The sequence below is a fragment of the Trichomycterus rosablanca genome, chromosome 5 (genome assembly GCF_030014385.1).
Source record: "Trichomycterus rosablanca isolate fTriRos1 chromosome 5, fTriRos1.hap1, whole genome shotgun sequence".
NCBI lineage: Eukaryota > Metazoa > Chordata > Actinopteri > Siluriformes > Trichomycteridae > Trichomycterus > Trichomycterus rosablanca.
The window spans coordinates 49,648,200-49,669,624 of NC_085992.1; the positions used below are offsets into that span (position 1 = coordinate 49,648,200).

General features: G+C 39.9%; 1 protein-coding gene across 2 annotated transcripts in view; it reads right to left on the bottom strand.

The window, feature by feature from the left end:
* Positions 1-21,425, bottom strand: part of galnt2 (UDP-N-acetyl-alpha-D-galactosamine:polypeptide N-acetylgalactosaminyltransferase 2) — an 85,349-nt gene that overhangs the window by 41,519 nt on the left and 22,405 nt on the right. For both annotated transcript variants that reach the window (XM_062996262.1, XM_062996263.1), the window contains exon 2: positions 546-633. In XM_062996262.1, the coding sequence (XP_062852332.1) occupies positions 546-633 (88 nt within the window). The remainder of the gene's footprint in view (positions 1-545; positions 634-21,425) is intronic.

Consider the following 21,425-nt stretch of genomic DNA (forward strand, 5'->3'; position numbering starts at 1 on the left):
GCTAAAAGAACCCAAAGAACTAAAATAAAAGTAAAAATAAAAGACAAAAATATTAACACTGCCTGTTAAATTCTGCTTCACTGGCTCGTGTTTGTACTCTGCTGCCAGCCAAAACAAAGAACAATTCAGTAAAGTCAGTAAATTACACTCATCTATCTATCCTTTAACGCCGTGTTTACTCTCGTGAGTTTACGGCAGGAAAGGTTTATGTGGGTGCTTTCTATCCGTTACGTAGTCTCTGATATTATTATATATTGTGTGTATTCTTAATTTAGTTATTGTAGTGAAGTTTAAAAGTTTTTCAGTTTTTCCAAGGTTAAAAATGTCTTTCATTGTTCCAGCTATGGTATTTAGGGCACTCAGTTAGTATGGGTTTAATGGTGATGGGTAATTGGCAGGATTCGCATTGCGGGGCATCTAACATCACCCGTTATAATCTCCTCAGATCGGTTGTGACCGTAATCTTTTGGAACAGAACACAAGTAATGATGAAGATACTGTGTGTGTGTGTGTGTGTGTGTGTGTGTGTATAATGAAACGTTTACCTGGTGGAAGAGTTTCGATGTTATGAGCTCTGCTGTCTGCATGACTTGATGCCTGATTTCTGCTGGAACTGAATCCAATCCAGTCATCCTGAAAACCAAACCAACAATAAACACGAGTTAGTGAGGAACATCTACAATGTGTCTGAAAGTGCTTTATTGTAACAGTCGTGGCTCGACAGACCGAGCAGTATATCGTGTTTTATTCTGTTCTAAACCGCCCACACGCCTCATTTCTTTGGCAGGTTCTTCCGGTGCACATTTGGTCTCCCTCTCTTCATCCTCCATCTGTTGTTGTTTATTTTTTTCACCATATTGAGGAAGCCTCTCTCATCTGTTAACACTGTTACGCTTACGCTACCTGGTCTACTACTGGTCAGCTGGGTGCCCCCGAGCAGGCACAACTGGCCACTAAGACCGATCTAAAAAGTGGGCGGGTCTTTAACACTGTGGTCCCTGGTTAGTAGCCCGAGGCGACTGTACAGATGTGGAGATCAGCAAGTGACAATTCAACACGTGTGGGTGAATAAGAAGGGGTCAGTGGGCTGCTAGGGACCCCAATCACATCCAAGGAGGGTATGTTTGCCCGACACACACTCCCTCTGATGTGGAAAACGGGAGAAGTAATCGGTCATGTCTAAGAGACTGACCGATAGTCCGGATTTAGCTCCATCTGATTTTCACCTTTTTGGTCACTCAAAGAAGCTTTAAGGGGAAGAAGATTTTCATGTGATGATGATGTGAAAGCAGCGCTGCATCAGTGGCTACGAGCTCAACCAACAAAGTTTTTAGCTGACGGCAGAGATGGGGACTCGCACACACAGCGACTTCAGACTCGACTCTGACTCGACTCGTGACTCGCAAAAAATGACTCGTGGACAACAAAAGTCAGCAACATTAGTTACGTGTGACAATTATATATATATATATATATGATCCGACATCATTCTGATCGTGTCATTTCTTTTCTCTAATAATAATAACGCTCCGGCCGTCTTAACCCGCAACACACAATGTGTAAATGTTCCAGCCAGCTTCCGTCGTAGTGATGAAGCGTCGCTCCGTACTCCCTCCTTTGGATTGGAATCTCACTTAAAATAGTAGAATACCCTACATAGTGCACTTCACTGGAACAGCTGGTGTGAATGAAACGCTCCTACAGAATCGGCGCTAATGATTGTAAGAACCGCTTTCTGAACCAATCAGAGCTTCTGATTGTAATTGTTAGTAAGAAATGCTGTTATCTGCATTTATTCAGTTTGCTTCACACAGATGACGTGGTAATGAAACGCTCGATCGGCTTTCTAACGACTTCCTGTTTTACTTCACGACCGGGAAAAGTTTGGAGGTCTTTAATTATAAGCACATTTACAAAATAACGGATTCTATTCCTAATGGGACGCACGCTTATAAATGTAATAGCATCTGGAAGAACAGAAGCTCAGGTAAGCAGCGGTTATGATGGTTTTTGCTGTGTTTGGGATTTTGGCCGCTGTGCCGTGATTTGCAATGAAAACAAAACGTCAGTTTAAGCTTTTAACTGGTACCTAGGAAAGTAAAGGCACGAAGTAAAGCGGCTAAATACACTCGCTAATCTGTTGTTGTTTTTTATCTGAACTTACAGATTATCTGTTTATTTCTACGCTACATTTCCAATATAAGTTTTCTGTTTATTGTATTGACTCGTGACTCGACTCGGACTCGTATTTTGTGACTTGTGAACATCTCTGGCCGACGGCATTAAAAAGTTGGTACGACGCTGGAAAAATGCGTCATCAAAGACACACAAAGCGAAACTACAGTGAAGATTCCTCACACTGAAACACCGGCTGTAAACAAACACTGACTTGTTTACCGTCTTCATAACAAACGCTAGAATTTACAAACACGTCTGAAGTGCCAAATCATCAAACTCTCATGAAAACAAGACACACGGACGCCAGAAACACGGAGCTGATGATTCAGACTCGACTCGAGGCTCCCAGTCAGAGTCAGATGTTCAGAGAGGAACCCTCAGGAGAACCGAACTCTCCTCCTGAAGAGCAGGAACGAGGCTCAGCTGTGCAGAGTTCACACAGAACACGACGAGCGGGAAACACCGACAGCCGCCAGAGATGATGAACCAAGAGCGCGTTTCACGCCAAGGTTTCCTCTGTCGTTGTGCAATGGAGCATCACAGCAAAGTAAACAGGAAGGTCAAGGGTTAGACGTGTTTATAATCATGGTAACCACATTAGTGGGGTATTTAACCACTGCTTTTGAAATTAAACTCGTCATCCTAATGCGTCTTGCCTTGGTTTTAAGTTTAAATGTATTTCTTAGTTTAAATTCCTTATGGCCAAAAGTATTTGGACATCCTACTCAAAAAACAATCAGCATTAAAACAGAGTGACCTCTGCGTGAGCTTTTCAGCTAAAACAACAGCCGCCATTCTGAGAAGGCTGCTCACAAGACTTTGGAGTATGTCTGTAGGAATTTGTGCCCATTGAGTCAAATAAATGACAGCATTGTACGGCTGGGCACTGATGTTGAGGTTCCGGTTCATTCCAGAGCTGTTCAGTAAGGCTGAAAGGAGTTTAATTTAATATAAATTTAGAGGTTTAGACCCCCAAATCCCAGTATAACAGTAGTGGCAGTGCTTAGAAGGACCAAACAGTAAAAGCAAAAGCATTGTTTAGATCAACCGAGTTCCAGTATCAACAAATAAATCAGGTGGCGCAGAAGTAAGGTGCACTGGCCAACTATTGCCGAGATCAGAGGATCCAGGGTTCAAATCTCAGTGGTGCTATCGGCCAGTCAGGCGTCTGTGTGGACATGACCGACATCCCGAGAGGGAGATAACCAAAACAACCTAGCCGGTAAGAGGTGCAGTTGTCAGTGCGCTCTCATTGCGGTCCCAAACCTGTATAGAAATGGAAGGAATGCGCCAGGATGGGCATCTAAAATAAAAACTGTGCCATGGTGGCGACACCCTCTTTATTTACCAAGGCTTGACTGAATAGGAATTCATCAGTTAAGCATTAAATCTGACTTAAAATCTGCACATAATTAGAAGTTTTAGAGTAGAATCGGAGCTCTGAGATTATTACTGAATTACTGAGTAACACTGCGTCCACTCCGGTCCTTGTTTTAGCTTCACAGAGAGGCACGACGCTGCGCTAACAGATCTGCTGCCAAACGCTAACTAATGGCCGGAGCAGTGAACGCAGCTCATTACGGTCTCACAGAGGAATTTAATCCACGTTCTGCACTCACACGTTCATCCTCACACACATTAAATCGTTATCCGACAGAGAGCGTGCGGAGCTATCGAAATAACGTGGAGCTAAATCTACTCAAATAGATCATTATTAGAATAGAATCTTTATTGTCACTATACTGTACACAAGTACACTGACTATGGACTTTCTATCTTCTAGACCACAGTTTGTGCAACTTAAAAACTGTGTCTCTGTAAAAATCTTGAGCAGTATGGGGGCCCCACAAGGAACCGTCCTGTCCCCGTTCCTGTTTACGCTGTATACATCGGACTCTCAATATAACTCCGACAACTGTTTTCTTCAGAAGTTTTCAGATGATTCAGCAGTCGTGGGTTGTATTAGGGCAGGATGTGAGCAGGAACGCAGGGGCACGGTCAAGGACTTTGTGGACTGGTGTAGCAACAACCACCTACAACTCAACATCTCAAAAACCAAAGAAATGGTGGTGGACTTTAGACTTCTGAGCCAGTTACTATCCTAGGAACCGAGGTGGAACTTGTACCCAGCTACAGGTACCTTGGAGTTCAGCTGGACTGGTCTAGACACATGGAGACTCTTTTCTTTGGAGTGGTTTGCTGGGGTGAGAGTGCTAGAACAACGGACACAAACCGAATAAACAAACTTATCAAGAAGTAACCCCATAGTGGGGTACGAACAGGACTCAGTTCAGCAGGTAGCAGAGTTAAGAATGATCACAAAGCTTAACTCAATAATCACCAATCATTCACACCCACTTCATGCGATGGAGGTGTTTCGACAGAGCACCTTCAGTCATGGGCTGATTCCTCCTAAATGCAGGACTGAACGCTACAGGAAATCTTTCCTTACAACTGCAATCAGACTGTTCAACAACTCATAATAATTTTAAAAAATTCATAATAATTTATAATAAATACCTACATTTTGTATGCTATGCATGCACCATAAAAAGTGTTTACATGTATATAGAATCATACTGTACATTTTTATTTCTATTGCTTGTTTTTATACTGTTCGTGAATGTATGTATGAAGCTGTTGTCTGATGTGAGCTGCTGTAACAAAGAAATTTGCTGCAAAGGATCAATAAAGTGTCTGTCTATCAATGACATTTTATATGGAATCTCTCCAATAGAGCTAGTAGCAGCAGCAGTAAAAACAAAAAAAAAGGAACAGTAAAAATCACCAAAAAAATATTTATACTCTGAGGAATAAAAATAAAGTAAATAAATATTTATTAAATATTTATTTTAATATATTTTATTTCTAATATATATTAATTAATTTAAATACAATATTTTTATATTAATTTTATAATTATGTTTATTTAATTTTATATTATTTTATTATTATTTAAACAATTAATTAATCTGAATATAATATTATTTTTATATCCATTTATTATATTACTTTAATATAATAATTTATTTTAATATATTGAATCTTTATTTCAATATATTTTAATTCCAATATATATTAGATAATTCAAATATAATATTATTATTTTATATCAATTTATTATATTTTATTATTATTTAAATAATATATATTAATTAATCTGAATATAATATTATTATTTTTATATTATTTTTATATCAATTTATTATATTATTATTTAATACAATAATTAATTTTAATATATTGAATATTTCAATATATTTTAATTCTAATATATATTATTAATTTAAATATAATATTATTATTTTATATCAATTTATTATATTATTTTATTATTATTTAAATAATATATATTAATTAATCTGAATATAATATTATCATTTTTATATTATTTTTATATCAATTTATTATATTATTTTATTATTATTTAAATAATATATATTAATTAATCTGAATATAATATTATCATTTTTATATTATTTTTATATCAATTTATTATATTATTTTATTATTATTTAATATAATAATTCATTTCAATATACTGAATCTTTATTTCAATATATTTAAATTCTAATATATATTAATTAACTTAAATATAATATTATTATTTTATATTATTTTATATCAGTTTATTATATTAATAAATAAATATTCATGTCTCTGCAGAAAAAATGTGGTATATTTTGCTTTTTAACAAACTAGATGGTGAAAATGACCCACGTTAATATACACTCACTGACCACTTTATTAGAAACACAATGTTACCATGTTCAAATCCCTCAAATCAGCTGTGCTACCAGTCAGCTCTGCGCCCCCTAGCAGGCACAATCGACAGTGCCTGCAGCAGACAAAGTTGGCCACTAGTCTGCTGGGACTAAAAAAGTGGGCGCGGTCTTCGATGCTGTGTAAGGATCCTGGTTTTATGAATTTCTTTTATGTTTTATAAAAAAGACCAGGATAAAATCAAGTCAACAAAAACTGGGTGAAAAGCTGAACTTTTTAACATCGCACCACCATTCAGGACTTGAATTGTATAAAAACGTTCCAATATTTAAGGCAGAATTTTGCTCCTTCTCTCTGATAGATCATTAAAACTGATATAAAGTTGAAGGTTTCCAGGATTTTGTCCACCCCTCCGTTCACCGATCGCTCCGGACGTCCGTCTGTGTTTTGACGGTATCTGTATTGAGGGATTAGTTTGGGGATTATCCGCCCCCGTTACGTCTGAAATGTTCCATTATCAGACTGTGTGTTATTGTTGTGCATGTTTTTACAGCAGTGTTAGAACAACTGCTACTACACGAACGGATCCGATCCCGCCGTCACACTCCATCTGCTCCTGACGCATTGACTCTGGGCGAAGCTCCATCATCAGCTCATTATCATCATCATAACACCCAGCGCAGCACCCTGCAGCCAGGACCAGGCCGCCGGCACCAGAACAAGATCCAATTCAGCCGACAAAGTGAAGAAATACATTACGCTACATGTCCAGAAGTATCTGGACACCTGACCATGCCAAAACAAATGCTATAACAAGAGCCGCTATTCAGAGTATGCCTCACACAAGACTTTAAAGTGCGTTTGTGGGAATTTGTGCCCATTAGGTCCAGTCAAAAGAGCATTTATATTGCCTCCGTTGATGTTCCGGTTCATTCCAGAGCTGCTGAGTGGTGCAGAGGTCTGGGCTCTGTGCAGGACACTGGAGTTTCTTTAAATCAAGCTTTTCAAGCTGATGGACAGGCATGATTCACTTTGACCTATCCAAAGTAAAAAGGTGGTAAAACATTTTAAAAAAAATTGGAGATGGACCGATCAGCGTTTTTGAGGCCGATTCCGATCGCCGATCACCTTTCAGCGCGATCGGCCGATAGCCGATACCGATCTAGGGCGGGGCTATATGCCACGGCAGGACAACATGCACTTTTTAGCGCAAGCAAGACGTGAAACATGGTCTAAACTGGTTTATTACCATTTTTTACGAACTCATGTGAAACAGCATAATATCTTTAACTAAATTAGCAGTAAATAAACAAAGTAAATCAAACAAATACAGCCAATAGTGCAATGATTATATTTAGACCATTAATTAATGTAAAACGAAAAAAGTAAATTAAATAAATGCAGTCAAAACTGCAGTCATTAAACGCAGACTCTGGGTTATTTTAAACGAAAAACTAGACATTACTAGACCTTACCAGACCCTACTAGACCTTACTAAACCTTAACAAACCATACTAGACCTTACCAGACCCTACTAGACCTTACTAAACCTTAACAAACCATACTAGACCTTACCAGACCCTACTAGACCTTACTAAACCTTAACAAACCATACTAGACCTTACCAGACCCTACTAGACCTTACTAAACCTTAACAAACCATACTAGACCTTACCAGACCCTACTAGACCTTAACAGACCCTACTAGACCTTACTAAACCTTAACAAACCATACTAGACCTTACCAGACCCTACTACACCTTAACAGACCCTACAAGACGTTACTAAACATTACAAGACCTTAACAGACCCTACTAGACCTTAAAAGACCCTACTAGACCTTACCAGACCCTACTAGACCTTACTAAACCTTAACAGACCATACTAGACCTTAACAGACCATACTAGACCTTAACAGACCATACTAGACCTTACTAGACCTTAACAGACCATACTAGACCTTAACAGACACTACTAGACCTTAACAGACCCTACTACACCTTAACAGACCATACCAAACCTTACTAGACCTTAACAGACCATACTAGACCTTACTAGACCCTACTAGACCCTACTAGACCTTAACAGACCATACTAGACCTTACTAGACCTTAACAGACCCTACTAGACCTTAACAGACCATACCAGACCTTACTAGACCTTACTAGACCTTAACAGACCCTACTAGACCTTAACAGACCATACTAGACCTTAACAGACACTACTAGACCTTAACAGACCATACCAGACCATACTAGACCTTAACAGACCATACTAGACCTTAACAGACCCTACTAGACCTTAACAGACCATACCAGACCTTACTAGACCTTAACAGACCATACTAGACCTGTAGAAATGTAGATCTTGAATTGTTTTAAAACGAACTCGAATTGTTTTAAACAGTAAATTAAACAGTTAATACTGCAATAATTAAACGTAGCCCTTAATTACAACGAAAAAGCAGTGAATTAAACAAATACAGTGAAAATACTGCAATCATTACATTTAGACCATTAATTATTTTAACACGGAAAAACCGTATGTTACATAAATGCAGTAAAAATTGCAGACATTAAACTCAGACCCTGGGTTATTTTAAAATGAAAAACTGCAACCATTAAATGTAGACGATGAATTATTTCTAAACTAAAAACAGCAAATTAAACAAATGTCTGCATAGCGTCACTGAAATCAGACAGTCGTCGTGGGTCTTGAATTAATTATAGATGAAAAATAACAGCAGCTGTATAAAATACGGAACGTTTGAAATGAAACAACTGGGCCTGTTGTAATGGGGAAAAGTCCCATCTGCCCAACGGACTTACTGGTTCTTAGTGTTGAGCTTTAAAGGCAGATTTCTTTTCACTTGTGCGCTCCGTGGGATGGTAGCCTCTGAAAGATAGCAGCGCACTTGGGATGCGATCGGCCTGTCGCTCTCGGGATCGGCTACATTTGAGAAATATCGTCCGATCGCTGATCGCATATTTTGATTAAAAATCGGCCGATACCGATAAATAGCCGATCGATTCTTCCACCTCTTAAAAAAAATGCTTGTAAAATGTCTGGTCTATTCTTTAGTCCAATACGTCCCTCGTCTATACGAACTATTTACATCTGCGGCATTAAGCAGACGCTTTTATATAAAGTGACTTACTATCATCACTGAATACAAGTCAAGCAATTGAGGGTTAGGGCCTTGCTCAGGGGCCCAACAGTAGCAACTTGGTGATGATGGGTCTTGAACCGGCAATCTCACGATTACTAGTCCAGTATCATTGTGTTGGTCCCCCTTATGCAGCCCCGTACACAACAAACTGTGCTGCTCTGTGTATTCTGACACCTTTCTATCAGAACCAGCATGAACTTCTTCAGCAGTTTGAGCTACAGTAGGGCATCAACGAGTCTTGGCCGCCCATGACCCTGTCGCCGGTTTACCACTGTTCCTTCCTTGGACCACTTCTGATAGATACTGACCACTGCAGACCGGGACACACCCAACAAGAGCTGCAGTTTTGGAGATGCTCTGACCCAGTCGTCTAGCCATCACAATCTGGCCCTCGTCAGACTCGCTCAGATCCTCACGCCCCCCCCCCCCCCCCCCCACCCCCACCCCACTAACAGGTGCCGTGATGAAGAGATAATCAGTGTTATTCACTTCACCTGTCAGTGTTCATAATGTTATGCCTAGTCGGTGTATATTAATCCAATAGATGGAGGTTTTTCACTTTGCCCGGCACAAAAGAAAATCATGTTTTATTTTTCAGGCGAGAGTGAGAGGTTTTCGAGAGTGAGAGGTTTTCGAGAGTGAACGTTCATTAAGAACTGCTGAAACTTTCCCAAAACCGCAACCACAGATCTAAAATTAGCCGAACAGATCTGATCTATTTTAATATCGTGTGAGAGTGTTGAGACGGTTTGATGGAGGAGAGACATTTTTTACAGGACCCAGACTGGATATTATCATTCATATTGTGTTCCTTCATTTCCTTCAGGATTAATAAAGTATCTTCTGTCTGTCTGTCTATCTGTTTATCTTTCTGTCTGCTTATTTATCTATGTGTCTGTCTGTCTATTTGTGTATCTTTCTGTCAGTCTACCTATTTATCTATGTCTATCTATTTATTTATCTATCTGTCTACCTATTTATCTATCTGTGTCTGTCTGTCTACCTATTTATCTATCTGTCTGTCTACCTATTTATCTATCTGTGTCTGTCTGTCTACCTATTTATCTATCTGTCTGTCTGTCTGTCTACCTATCTATCTATCTGTGTCTGTCTGTCTACCTATTTATCTATCTGTGTCTGTCTGTCTACCTATTTATCTATCTGTCTGTCTACCTATTTATCTATCTGTCTGTCTACCTATTTATCTATCTGTCTGTCAGTCTACCTATTTATCTATCTGTCTGTCTACCTATTTATCTATCTGTGTCTGTCTGTCTACCTATTTATCTATCTGTCTGTCTGTCTACCTATTTATCTATCTGTCTGTCTACCTATTTATCTATCTGTCTGTCTGTCTACCTATTTATCTTTGTCTGTCTGTCTATTTATCTGTCTGTATGTCTACCTTATTTACCTATGTTTCTGTCTGTCTACCTACTTATCTATCTGTCTGTCTACCTATTTATCTTTGTCTGTCTGTCTATTTATCTGTCTGTATGTCTACCTTATTTATCTATCTGTCTGTCTGTTTACCTATTTATTAATGTGTCTGTCTACCTATTTATCTATCTGTCTGTGTCTGTCTGTCTACCTATTTATCTATCTATCTGTCTGTCTACATATTTATCTATCTATCTGTCTACCTATTTATCTATCTGTGTCTGTCTGTCTACCTATTTATCTATCTGTCTGTCTGTCTATCTATCTATCTATCTATCTATCTATCTATCTGTCTGTCTACCTATTTATCTATCTGTCTGTCTGTCTACCTATCTATCTATCTGTCTGTCTACCTATTTATCTATCTATCTATCTGTCTGTCTACCTATTTATTTATCTACCTATTGGCTGACGGCATTAAAAAGTTGGTACGACGCTGGGAAAATGCATCAGAAGGTGACGATGTAGAAAAGTGACGTGAGTTTGTTTATGGAATTCTTAATAAATAGTTTTAAAAGTGCTGAAACTTTTTGAAGATCCCTCGTATAATCAACACAAACAAATAAAATCCTTCCCATTACTGGCATAACCAACTAATATAGATATAAAAACAAAGTTTAGTATTTCTTAAAGAAGCAAGAAAAAAATCCCAGATGTAAACAAATGCAAATGTGAGAGAAGATAAGGAAGAGATCGCTGTGATAACGACAAAACTGAACTGATACGATCGAGGGAGTCCAAAACGCTTAACGTGACTTAATGTACTAAACCAACAAACTTCTCTCAGTTATTACTGCTCATAAGTACTCGCTACTGCTAAAATGATACCAGACCCCAACGTTCTGCATCAGTAAATTAAAAAAAGCGGATGGATTTACGTTCGATATACAAACTCACTAAATTAAATTGCGTTTAATATATACACCGATCAGCCATAACATTAAAACCACCTCCTTGTTTCTACACTCACTGTCCATTTTATCAGCTCCACTTACCATATAGGAGCACTTTGTAGTTCTACAATTACTGACTGTAGTCCATCTGTTTCTCCACAGGACCTCCACAGAGCAGGTATTATTTAGGTGGTGGATCATTCTCAGCACTGCAGTGACACTGACATGGTGGTGGTGTGTTAGTGTGTGTCGTGCTGGTATGAGTGGATCAGACACAGCAGCGCTGATGGAGTTTTTAAATACCGTGTCCACTCACTGTCCACTCTATTAGACGCTCCTACCTAGTCGGTCCACCTTGTAGATGTAAAGTCAGAGACGATCGCTCATCTATTGCTGCTGTTCGAGTCGGTCGTCTTCTGGACCTTCATCAGTGGTCACAGGACGCTGCCCACGGGGCGCTGCTGGCTGGATGTTTTTGGTTGGTGGACTATTCTCAGTCCAGCCGTGACAGTGAGGTATTTAAAACTCCACTCATACCGGCACAACACACACTAACACACCACCACCATGTCAGTGTCACTGCAGTGCTGAGAATGATCCACCACCTAAATAATACCTGCTCTGTGGGGGTCCTGACCATTGAAGAACAGGGTGAAAGGGGCTAACAAAGCATGTAGAGAAACAGATGGACTACAGTCAGTAATTGTAGAACTACAAAGTGCTTCTATATGGTAAGTGGAGCTGATACCATCTGGAAACACGAGGAATCGCAGGGTAAACATGCACACACTCAAACGTAGGGTTCATCTCCACCCTCGGCACGGGTTTGGGAACATTCCGATACGCAGAGCCGAACAGAACAGCAACAAAGCTGGAATCAAATTCACTGCTGAATAATTCGTCCAAAATAATAGAGGCGTGTGAGCGCACTGGCACTGACCCTCATTCCTGGTGAACATAGCCATCATGTCAGATCAATCAAGATCCCTAAACTCACATCATCAGCGATCCCCTCCCTGACGAATGAGAGCGAGCGCTGACGGGGTCACAGAGCCAGAGAGGAAGAAAACAGCTACAGAATTCTTAAAACGGCGAAACCATCTGGACACGCGGTGGGAGAAACGTCCGGCTACGTTTCCTACGGCTTCGGATCGCACGTTAGCCGAGCTCCGAACCCCCGCCATCGATTTTCACTTCCAGATGCCGACGTGTTTCCCACTCTTCATTCGGGCGAGACCCCGGGGACCGAGGGGGGGATAATCTCTCGCGCAGCACTGCGGAGCTCTCGGGGCTCAAAGAGTCGAAAAACAGACCTGAGAGCGCTGATCCCAAATCCTGACTGCACCTCCGTTCTCTGAAACGGGAACCGAGTATATCACAGCACCAGTTCTGCTGATGAACCTTATTGCGCTACAACACACACACACACACACACACACTGATAATAGGGATCAGTGTATGACTCTCTGTGCGCTATACAGCTCTCTATTACCACTTTTTCACCGACACAAACAGCGAACTAGCGTCTAATCTGGCACCACAGAATGCTTGGTTCTTCAGCGTGAACCGTGACGTCATCTGTGGGCGTGTCGGTGTCGAGGTCCGGGTGCTTTTCACATGAGAAGCTGTAAAACCGCGTTTGCGCTGCACGTGGCTTGTACTAAAACAACGAGCGATGAATTTTGGCACCACAGAGCGTTAATAACCAGTACAGAGCTCTTATAACCAGTACAGAGCTCTTATAACCAGTAAAGAGACACTTATAACCAATACATAGCACATATAACCAATACAGAGACACTTATAACTTGTAGAGTGCTTATAACCAGTACAGATCACTTATAACCAGTACAAATCAGTACAGATCACTTAAAACCAGTAGACACTTATAACCATTAAGAGACACTTATAACCTGTAGAGAGTGCTTATAACCAGTACAGATCACTTATAACCAGTACAGAGACACTTATAACCAGTACAGAGCTCTTACAACCTAAACAGAGCTCTTGTAGAGACACTTATAACCTGCACAGGGTGCTTATAACCAGTAAAGATAACTTATAACCAGTACAGAGACACTTAAAACCTGTACAGAGTGCTTATAACCAGTACAGATCACGTATAACCAGTACAGATCACTTATAAGCTGTACAGAGAGCTTATAACCAGTACAGATCACTTATAACCAGTACAGAACTCTTATAACCAGTACAGAGAGCTTATAACCAGTACAGAGGTCTTATAACCAGTACAGAGCACTTATAACCAGTACAGACACACTTATAAGCAGTAATAACAGAGTAATTGAGTGTTCCTGTGTGGTACTGTTAGTACATTCAGACACGTTATGCTTTATTTAGTTGAAGCTTTTTGTAGATTCAGAACCTGGAGCTGCATAAACACACGTGAAGTAAATCCAGTTAAACACAGATACATGTGGAGCTGTTAGACTGGGTTTGATGGGTTTGATGGTTGTTCCACACAGATGTTTGTTCCTGTTATGGAACTTTGAGTGAGAGTGAAGCCGACAGCTGATCCATGCTTTAAAACAAACATCTGTAACAGCAGCACAAATCCCCACAGATAATCTACACGCTCCACCATCATGTTACGCTTTACTTTCGCTGTGTAACGCCCACCGTCGATGACGCTCGGTTCCCAAAACCTGGTGGAAACGCGGGTCGGTTCTCTACAAAACACCAAGGTTCAAAGAAACCTGAACAGAACCGGTTCAAGAAGCACCGCTATGGAATGGAACCCTGGAACCTTTACCGCTACTGAACAGTTTCATTTCAGGTCAGTTTAGTTAGTTCCTCGTGTAGGTGTAGACCGAACACGGTGCATCACGACCTCGGTTTGTTTCCAGTCTGGAGGTGGAAAAGCTGCACCAACACGTTACGACATGAAAAAAAATATCACAGCAGCTTCCAAACCAGAGCAAAGTTTCCAGTGACATCAACACCAGACTGAAACACAGACGGTTATGAACCGCCTGTTATAACTCGACCTGCTGCTGCTGCTGCTGCTGCTGCTGCTGATGATGAATGTGAACACACGGAGAGGAGCTGCTGATCCGGCACTTTCACCACATTATAAATGACATTTTCTTCATACCTGCATAAAGTCCTTGTAATTTAATATAAAATATAAATATTTACTTATTTTATTAGGATCTTAACGTCGTGTTTTACACTGTGGTTCCATTCATGACAGGACATTCATCAGTTCAAGTTTAATATCAAACAGTCATGGACAATTTAGTGTCTCCAGTTCACCTCACTTGCACGTCTTTGGACTGTGGGAGGAAACCGGAGCTCTCGGACACAACCCTCCTATTTCCACCTGGCTTGGGACTGACATTGAGAGCGTGATGATGAGGGTAAATCCCAATGGCCAGGCTGTTTCGGCCATACATTCCCCATCTCGAACATTAGCCAATCGGCCATGCAGAGTTAACCGGTTCCTCCTTAACTAATCCCGAATTAAAACCATGACCCAAAACAGTCGAGGAATAATGGATTAAAATGAGGTTATACGTGCAAAAAAATAACAAAGCCCAATTTGAACTGTTATGCACATTTTTATTGCAAGAACATGTTTATGATGCATGCTGGATAATCTGGGTACACAAATTCACAAAGTTGAGTCAGTTCATCTGGACACAAGTTAGTTGTAGAGTTTGTTGTTCTCTACAACAAATTTGTGTCCAGATAAACCGATTCAACTTTGTTGATATGCTGAGAAATGGATCAGCATGTGCATTTGTGGTATGAATGTATATGTGTATGAATAAGTGTCTGTCCAATGATTCAGTAAAAGAGCTGATTCCTATCGTGTCGACATTACAATAATATTCAGCATATTCATATCAGCGGAACCTAATTTATTTGGGTTTGTGGAACAAAACAATGAAATTAAAATGAAGTAGGTTCAGATGAATTTTTTGCGTGATGGTTTTAAAGATTTTCATGTTGATATGACCTAATTTAGTTAAGTTAGTTTAACAGCGAGAGGCTTGTTGCATTTACTTAAAACATTCTAGTTGAGATTACAAAATGCATGCGAATTGTTACCATTATTTTTTAGAGTGTAGAAAGCCAGCCAATGCCTATATAGAGTTATTAACAGCTCCCATCATTCAGCCAGTTATGCCCGGTTCACACGACACGATTTTTGCCCTGATTTTCGCTCGGCGGCCGGTCGGCGCTAGATTTGCCGGCTCGGGAGCGACTCGGCGTTCGCTCGGCGATCGAAACTCGGCTCTCGATCGCTAAGTGTGAACTATCCAACGACTCGATCCGACCGGCTCGCCGAGCGCTCGGCGACTGGATTGAGCTTTCTAGCGCGTCAGATATCTGATCTCAGTTGTGCGACTGGGAATGAGAGCTATGTCGAACAGCCAATGAGAACGCAGGATACGGTGTGAGGGGAAACGCAGGAGAGGAGCGTAAACAGGTGGGACAGGGGCTTAATTAATATAGTTTATATCAGAATACATCAGCACACACACGTTTTACAGTATTTCTGATTTGATCGTCCTCTACAAAACATAATACCCACGCTGCATTGCAAAATTATTAATTAACCTCCAACTCACTACAAAACAATCCATACTGTTCGTGTTGCCAAATCCACTCATATTCATTTATTTTTTCCTCCTTGATTTTACGCTGCACATCAGCGCACAAACTTTGATCTCTCGCCACTTGTTGACGTGCATTTTTGGACGTGGTGTCATTAAACCCCTCGTCACTTCTCACGTTTGTTTTTGTGAAAAAAAAAAAAAAGAAAAAATAGGGAGGCCAGAGAAGCTCGTCTGTGATTCCAGTCGGTGATAGACGGTGTAGTGTGAAACCCACTATCGCCGATCAGTCGTGTAGTGTGAAATATACACCCACTGAAAGACTCCCGATTACAAGAGATCCAGTCATGTAGTGTGAACTGTACAGCGACCCGGCAAATCAGAAAGTCGTGTAGTGTGAACTTGGCATTATTTAAAATGAGTCTGTTCACATTATCTGGTAAAAGTGAGGATCTTTACCTGTTCGTAATCCTGCCACTGAAAACAGGCGCTCATAATATGAACCATTTCTAGATGCAGCACCAGTGGTGTAACTAGGAGCTCAAGGGCCCCAGTGCAAAAAAATGTTGGGCCCCCTTAACAAATTGCATCTGCTGATAGCTGATCAGAATGAATTAAAAGTCACTCAGAAGTTACGCCCCTGTGCAACACGTATAACGTCGATAGCATCTATACAGTCCATTGTGATCCATTTAACACCAGTGTTCCGTGTACAGTTCATGAGCTTTACATCCAAATTCATCTGAAATAAAGTCAGACCGAGTCTGAGCTCATTTAGCCTGTAACGCGTATCCGTGCGCTCAGACGCCCGACGAGACACATGCGGCTCTGACCGAAGATGATATTGAAGCGTCAATTAATAACTGTAATTTTGTCTAGTGATGATTTCTCTCGCTTTTTGAAAACAAAAATGATTATTTAAAACACCCGATACTTCACAATATGTAGCAGCAGCAGCAGCTCGAGTCATTTGTAACTGGAGAAAGAGCCGAGCTATCACTATACAGTATAAACACAATGTTACTGTGTTAAAGCAGCGCAAATTACCACAGAGACGCACGTTTACGTGGCACAAACAGTGCAATAAAAAAGGTTTAATTAAAAATTTTAATCTCAATTCTTTTTTTTTTATCGCGTTTAAAATTTTAACAAATTGGTTGGACTACTGCAACTCCGTCCTGGCGGGAGCTCCCATGTCCACTATTAAACCCTTACAGCTCATTCAAGATGCAGCTGCCCGTCTGGTTTATAACCAACCTAAACACTGCCACATCACCCAACTGCTGCCACATCACCCCACTGCTGCCACATCATCACCTCACTGCTGCCACATCACCCCACTGCTGCGTTCTCTTCACTGGCTTCCTGTAGCTGCACACATTCAGTTTAAAACACTGACGCTCGCCTACAAAGCCAAAAATGGACCCCAAGCTACCTTCGAGATCTAATCAAACCCCGCTCTGTACCACGCAACCTCCGAGCCACTAGTCTCACTCGACTTGATCCTCCACCCAGGACTAAAGGAAGACGAGCATCAAGGTTCTTCTCTGTTCTGGCACCCAAGTGGTGGAATGAACTTCCTCTGTCCGTCCGAACATCTGAGTCTCTTGCTGTCTTTAAAAAACGATTAAAAACCTTCATCACCTCTTTACTAAACACTTAAGCTGACTTGTACTTATTTACTAACATTTTTCTTCCATTTCCCAAAAAAAAACAAAAAAACACTTTGGTTCGAACAGGTTTCAGCAGATTTGTGTTCTTTGACTGTTGTTTACTAAAACTTGAGAAATGAAATGTTTACTATGGAAGCACTTCTGTAAGTCGCTCTGGATAAGAGCATGGACGAGAGTTCCAGAGTCGCTCCCAAAGGCCAAAATCAGAGGATCTTAAAGAACGGTTGGGACAGTAATGACAGGAGTGAAGCCATGAAGGGCTTTTAGAAGTAAGCAGAATTATTTTGTATTTGATACTAGAAAATATTAGTAGCCAATGAAGCTGACGGAGGATGGAGAGATGTGAGCAGAGTAGATGCGGAGTAGATTTAAGGACTCGGTTTACAGCTTAGTAGGATGAGAGCGTTAAGAAGGGAATTGAAAATAATCCAGACTCCTGATAATGGCCTGTATCAGAGCCGTAGATAGAGAGAGTTGCGACACTCCTTGATCTCGCCGCTACGCGGTCACGTGGTTCATGTAACCCTCCAATAGTTCCAAACAAACCCGGCGCTACATGTTCTCATATGGGACCGGCAGCAGTGAATTAAATATTAAACGCTAAATAATAAACATTTGTACAATTTCTGGGTATTTTCACCTGCCTTTACATTTACTGCATCTGCTTTAATGTCAATTTGGTATATAAAGTGGAAGATTGATGTTTATAATGACTTGTTAATAGGTCGTTCTTGTTAACACACAGTACATTATATTAGCATACATTACATAATGCCATATCATTAAGTAGCAGAGACAATATACAGTATAGACATTAAAGTTTTTTTGTTTTGTTTTTTGTATAAACTAATCTCCCTTCACTTTCCTGAGGATTCATAATAATAATCATTTTGGCTAAACACTAAGTCATGTGCTGGATTCATAAGGTTTACCTGCACTGAATGATTAGATTCATAAACACACTACCGTATCAAAAACATTATAGTGCAGGTACATGAAAAAGCATTCATTCATCTCTTATTTCATGAGTGATTAATAAGGTACATGAGTGGACAAGGTAAACAAACCATGTAGTTGAGTTAAAGTAGAGATATCCAAGGTAACATATTACTCCAGTAAAAGTACTAGTAAAAGTAAAAATACTCTTTACCTCCACTAAAGTACTAAACTAAATTTACCTTCAAATGTACTTAAGTATGAAAGTAAAAGTATAATGATTTATTGTGGTTCTAATGTTTTATGATCATTTCTGTAACAAGACTCTTGATTAATCAACTCATTTTAGGTGAAAAGACTCGTGTGTCATTAAGCTTAACTGACTAAGCTAAATTGGGTTATACCTATTAATTAAGATAAACATGTAACATTTAGTGCTGAGCAAATGCTAAACAATAACAGTATTAAGTATATTAATGACATCAAATTCATTATTTTTTTAAAACAAAGCAACATACAGCTAAAAATGTTTGATAAGTAGTGAAAATGAATGGGGCTCTATGGGATGTTTGGAACTATACAGAGCTCCACAACCCGGAAGCTGCACAGAAAATATGTCCCGCCCCCTTTCCAACGGTTCCCTATGGGAGTGTCGCCACTCTGTTCTCTCTACCGCTCTGGCCTGTATGCGCCGCGCTCAGCTCATTCTCTACATTATAAGCCTCAGGAAAGCCAGAATTCAGGACGCGGCCTTTAGCAAACTGCCTGAAAATCTGCTGATGTGCACAAATGTTCTTTTTTTTACCCTGCAGATTAATGATGGAAAAAAAATGAAGAACCTACCAAAAACGGTTAAACTGACCCTGACGAGCCCGAATTAACAAATAAATGTAAACAAAAATGTTTTTGCCCCTTTAGCTACTAAACCAGCCGACTGTTTCACTATTCACACCCAGGTATGATCACTGCCAGATCATGCCAGACAGACATGAAGGACGCTAGACGTCTCGAATACTTTTTCCCAGCACTGAATAAACACTGTATGATCGTTCAGTGAAAAGATGTTGAGTAATTGTTAAGCTGTGAAAACGCTCTGTGCTGTTTTTTTTATATGATTTTGTGATGTACCTTTACACACACACACACACACACACACACACACACACACACACACACACACACACACACACACACACACACACACACACACACTAGCTCGACTGTTATGCTCACTCCAGCACCTCGGCTCAGATGTTTTTATATTAACCAGTTCTAGCTGGTTTAGGGAGACGTCTGGAATTTTCCACTGTCCATCGTTCTGTATAAAAATGACGCCGGAGCTCAATAAATCAGCTGGATTTGATGGTACGTTTGGTGTGTGTGTGTGTGTGTGTGTGTGTGTGTGTGTGTGTGTGTGGTTGAATGCTGTTTCTTGAGTTTCGGTAATTTGGACGTGGCCGACTCTGATCCAGATCTCTAATCTGAACTCTGACCCTCGAGTCAAGATGACTGTGATTCAGTTTTACACCTCACAATAATATCTGAAAGTTTTGGTTGATTGATAAACTGGTTGATTGGTTAGTTGGTTAGTTGATTGACTAATTGGTTGGTTTAATTGGCTGGTTGATTGATTGGTTGGTTGATTTGACTGGTTGATAAAATGGTTGATTGACTAATTGGTTGATTGACTAATTGGTTGGTTGATTAATTGGTTGGTTGGTTGGTTTGATTGGTAAAATGGTTAATTTGTTGGTTAATTGGTTTGACTAATTGGTTGATTTATTAATTGGTTGGTTGGCTTAATTGATAAAATGGTTAATTTGTTGGTTTAATTGGTTGGTTGATTTGTTGAATGGTTAATTTATTGGTTGACTAATTGGTTGGTTGATTGACTGGTTGGTTGATTAATTGGTTGGTTGGTTGGTTTGACTGGTAAAATGGTTGATTTGTTGGTTAATTGGTTGTTTGACTAATTGGTTGATTTATTAATTGGTTGGTTGGCTTGATTGATAAAATGGTTAATTGGTTGGTTTAATTGGTTGGTTGATTTGTTGAATGGTTAATTTATTGGTTGACTGGTTGGTTGATTGACTAATTTGTTGATTGAATTGGTTGACTAATTGGTTAGTTGGTTGATTGGTTGGTTGATTAATTGGTTGGTTTAATTGGTTGGTTGATTTGTTGAATGACTGGTTAATTGATTGGTTAATTTATTGGTTGACTGACTGGTTAGTTGGTTGATTACTTTATTGATTGCTGAATGAAAGGTTGAGTGTTACAGCAGCAATTTACAAGCATCATACAAAACACGTCAATGTAGCGCAAGTAAATAAAATAAAAATTAGAATGTAATGTAGTGCAAACTATAAGAATATAAAAATATAAGAATATAAATATAAGAATAAGAGCATATAACAAAGAACAACAAACTAAAGCAGTTGCCTAAAATGTGCAGTTTATAAACATTATGTGCAATATCAGCACCATTTGAAAGGCTGATCATCTTTCATGGGTACTAAAGGCTCTGCGTCCTTGATTAATTACTGTGCCTGACCTGAAGTGTTAGTCTGACCGAAAGGACACAGATTACCACAGACACGGTCCAAAATCTAGCCCCAAAGGGAGGGGGGGGCTGCAAATAAACACTTACGCATTTACAACAGGCTGGCAAACAAGCTTATAGTCAGGTGTCCACTTACTTATTTCCACTATACTGCATTAACGTGCACATTTATAACTCTGAAACGAGCATTACCCAGCATGCCAGAGGTTCAGTGATGTGCACAGCCGGCAGCGATTCATCTGTAATAGACGTGTAAGTGTGCACAGA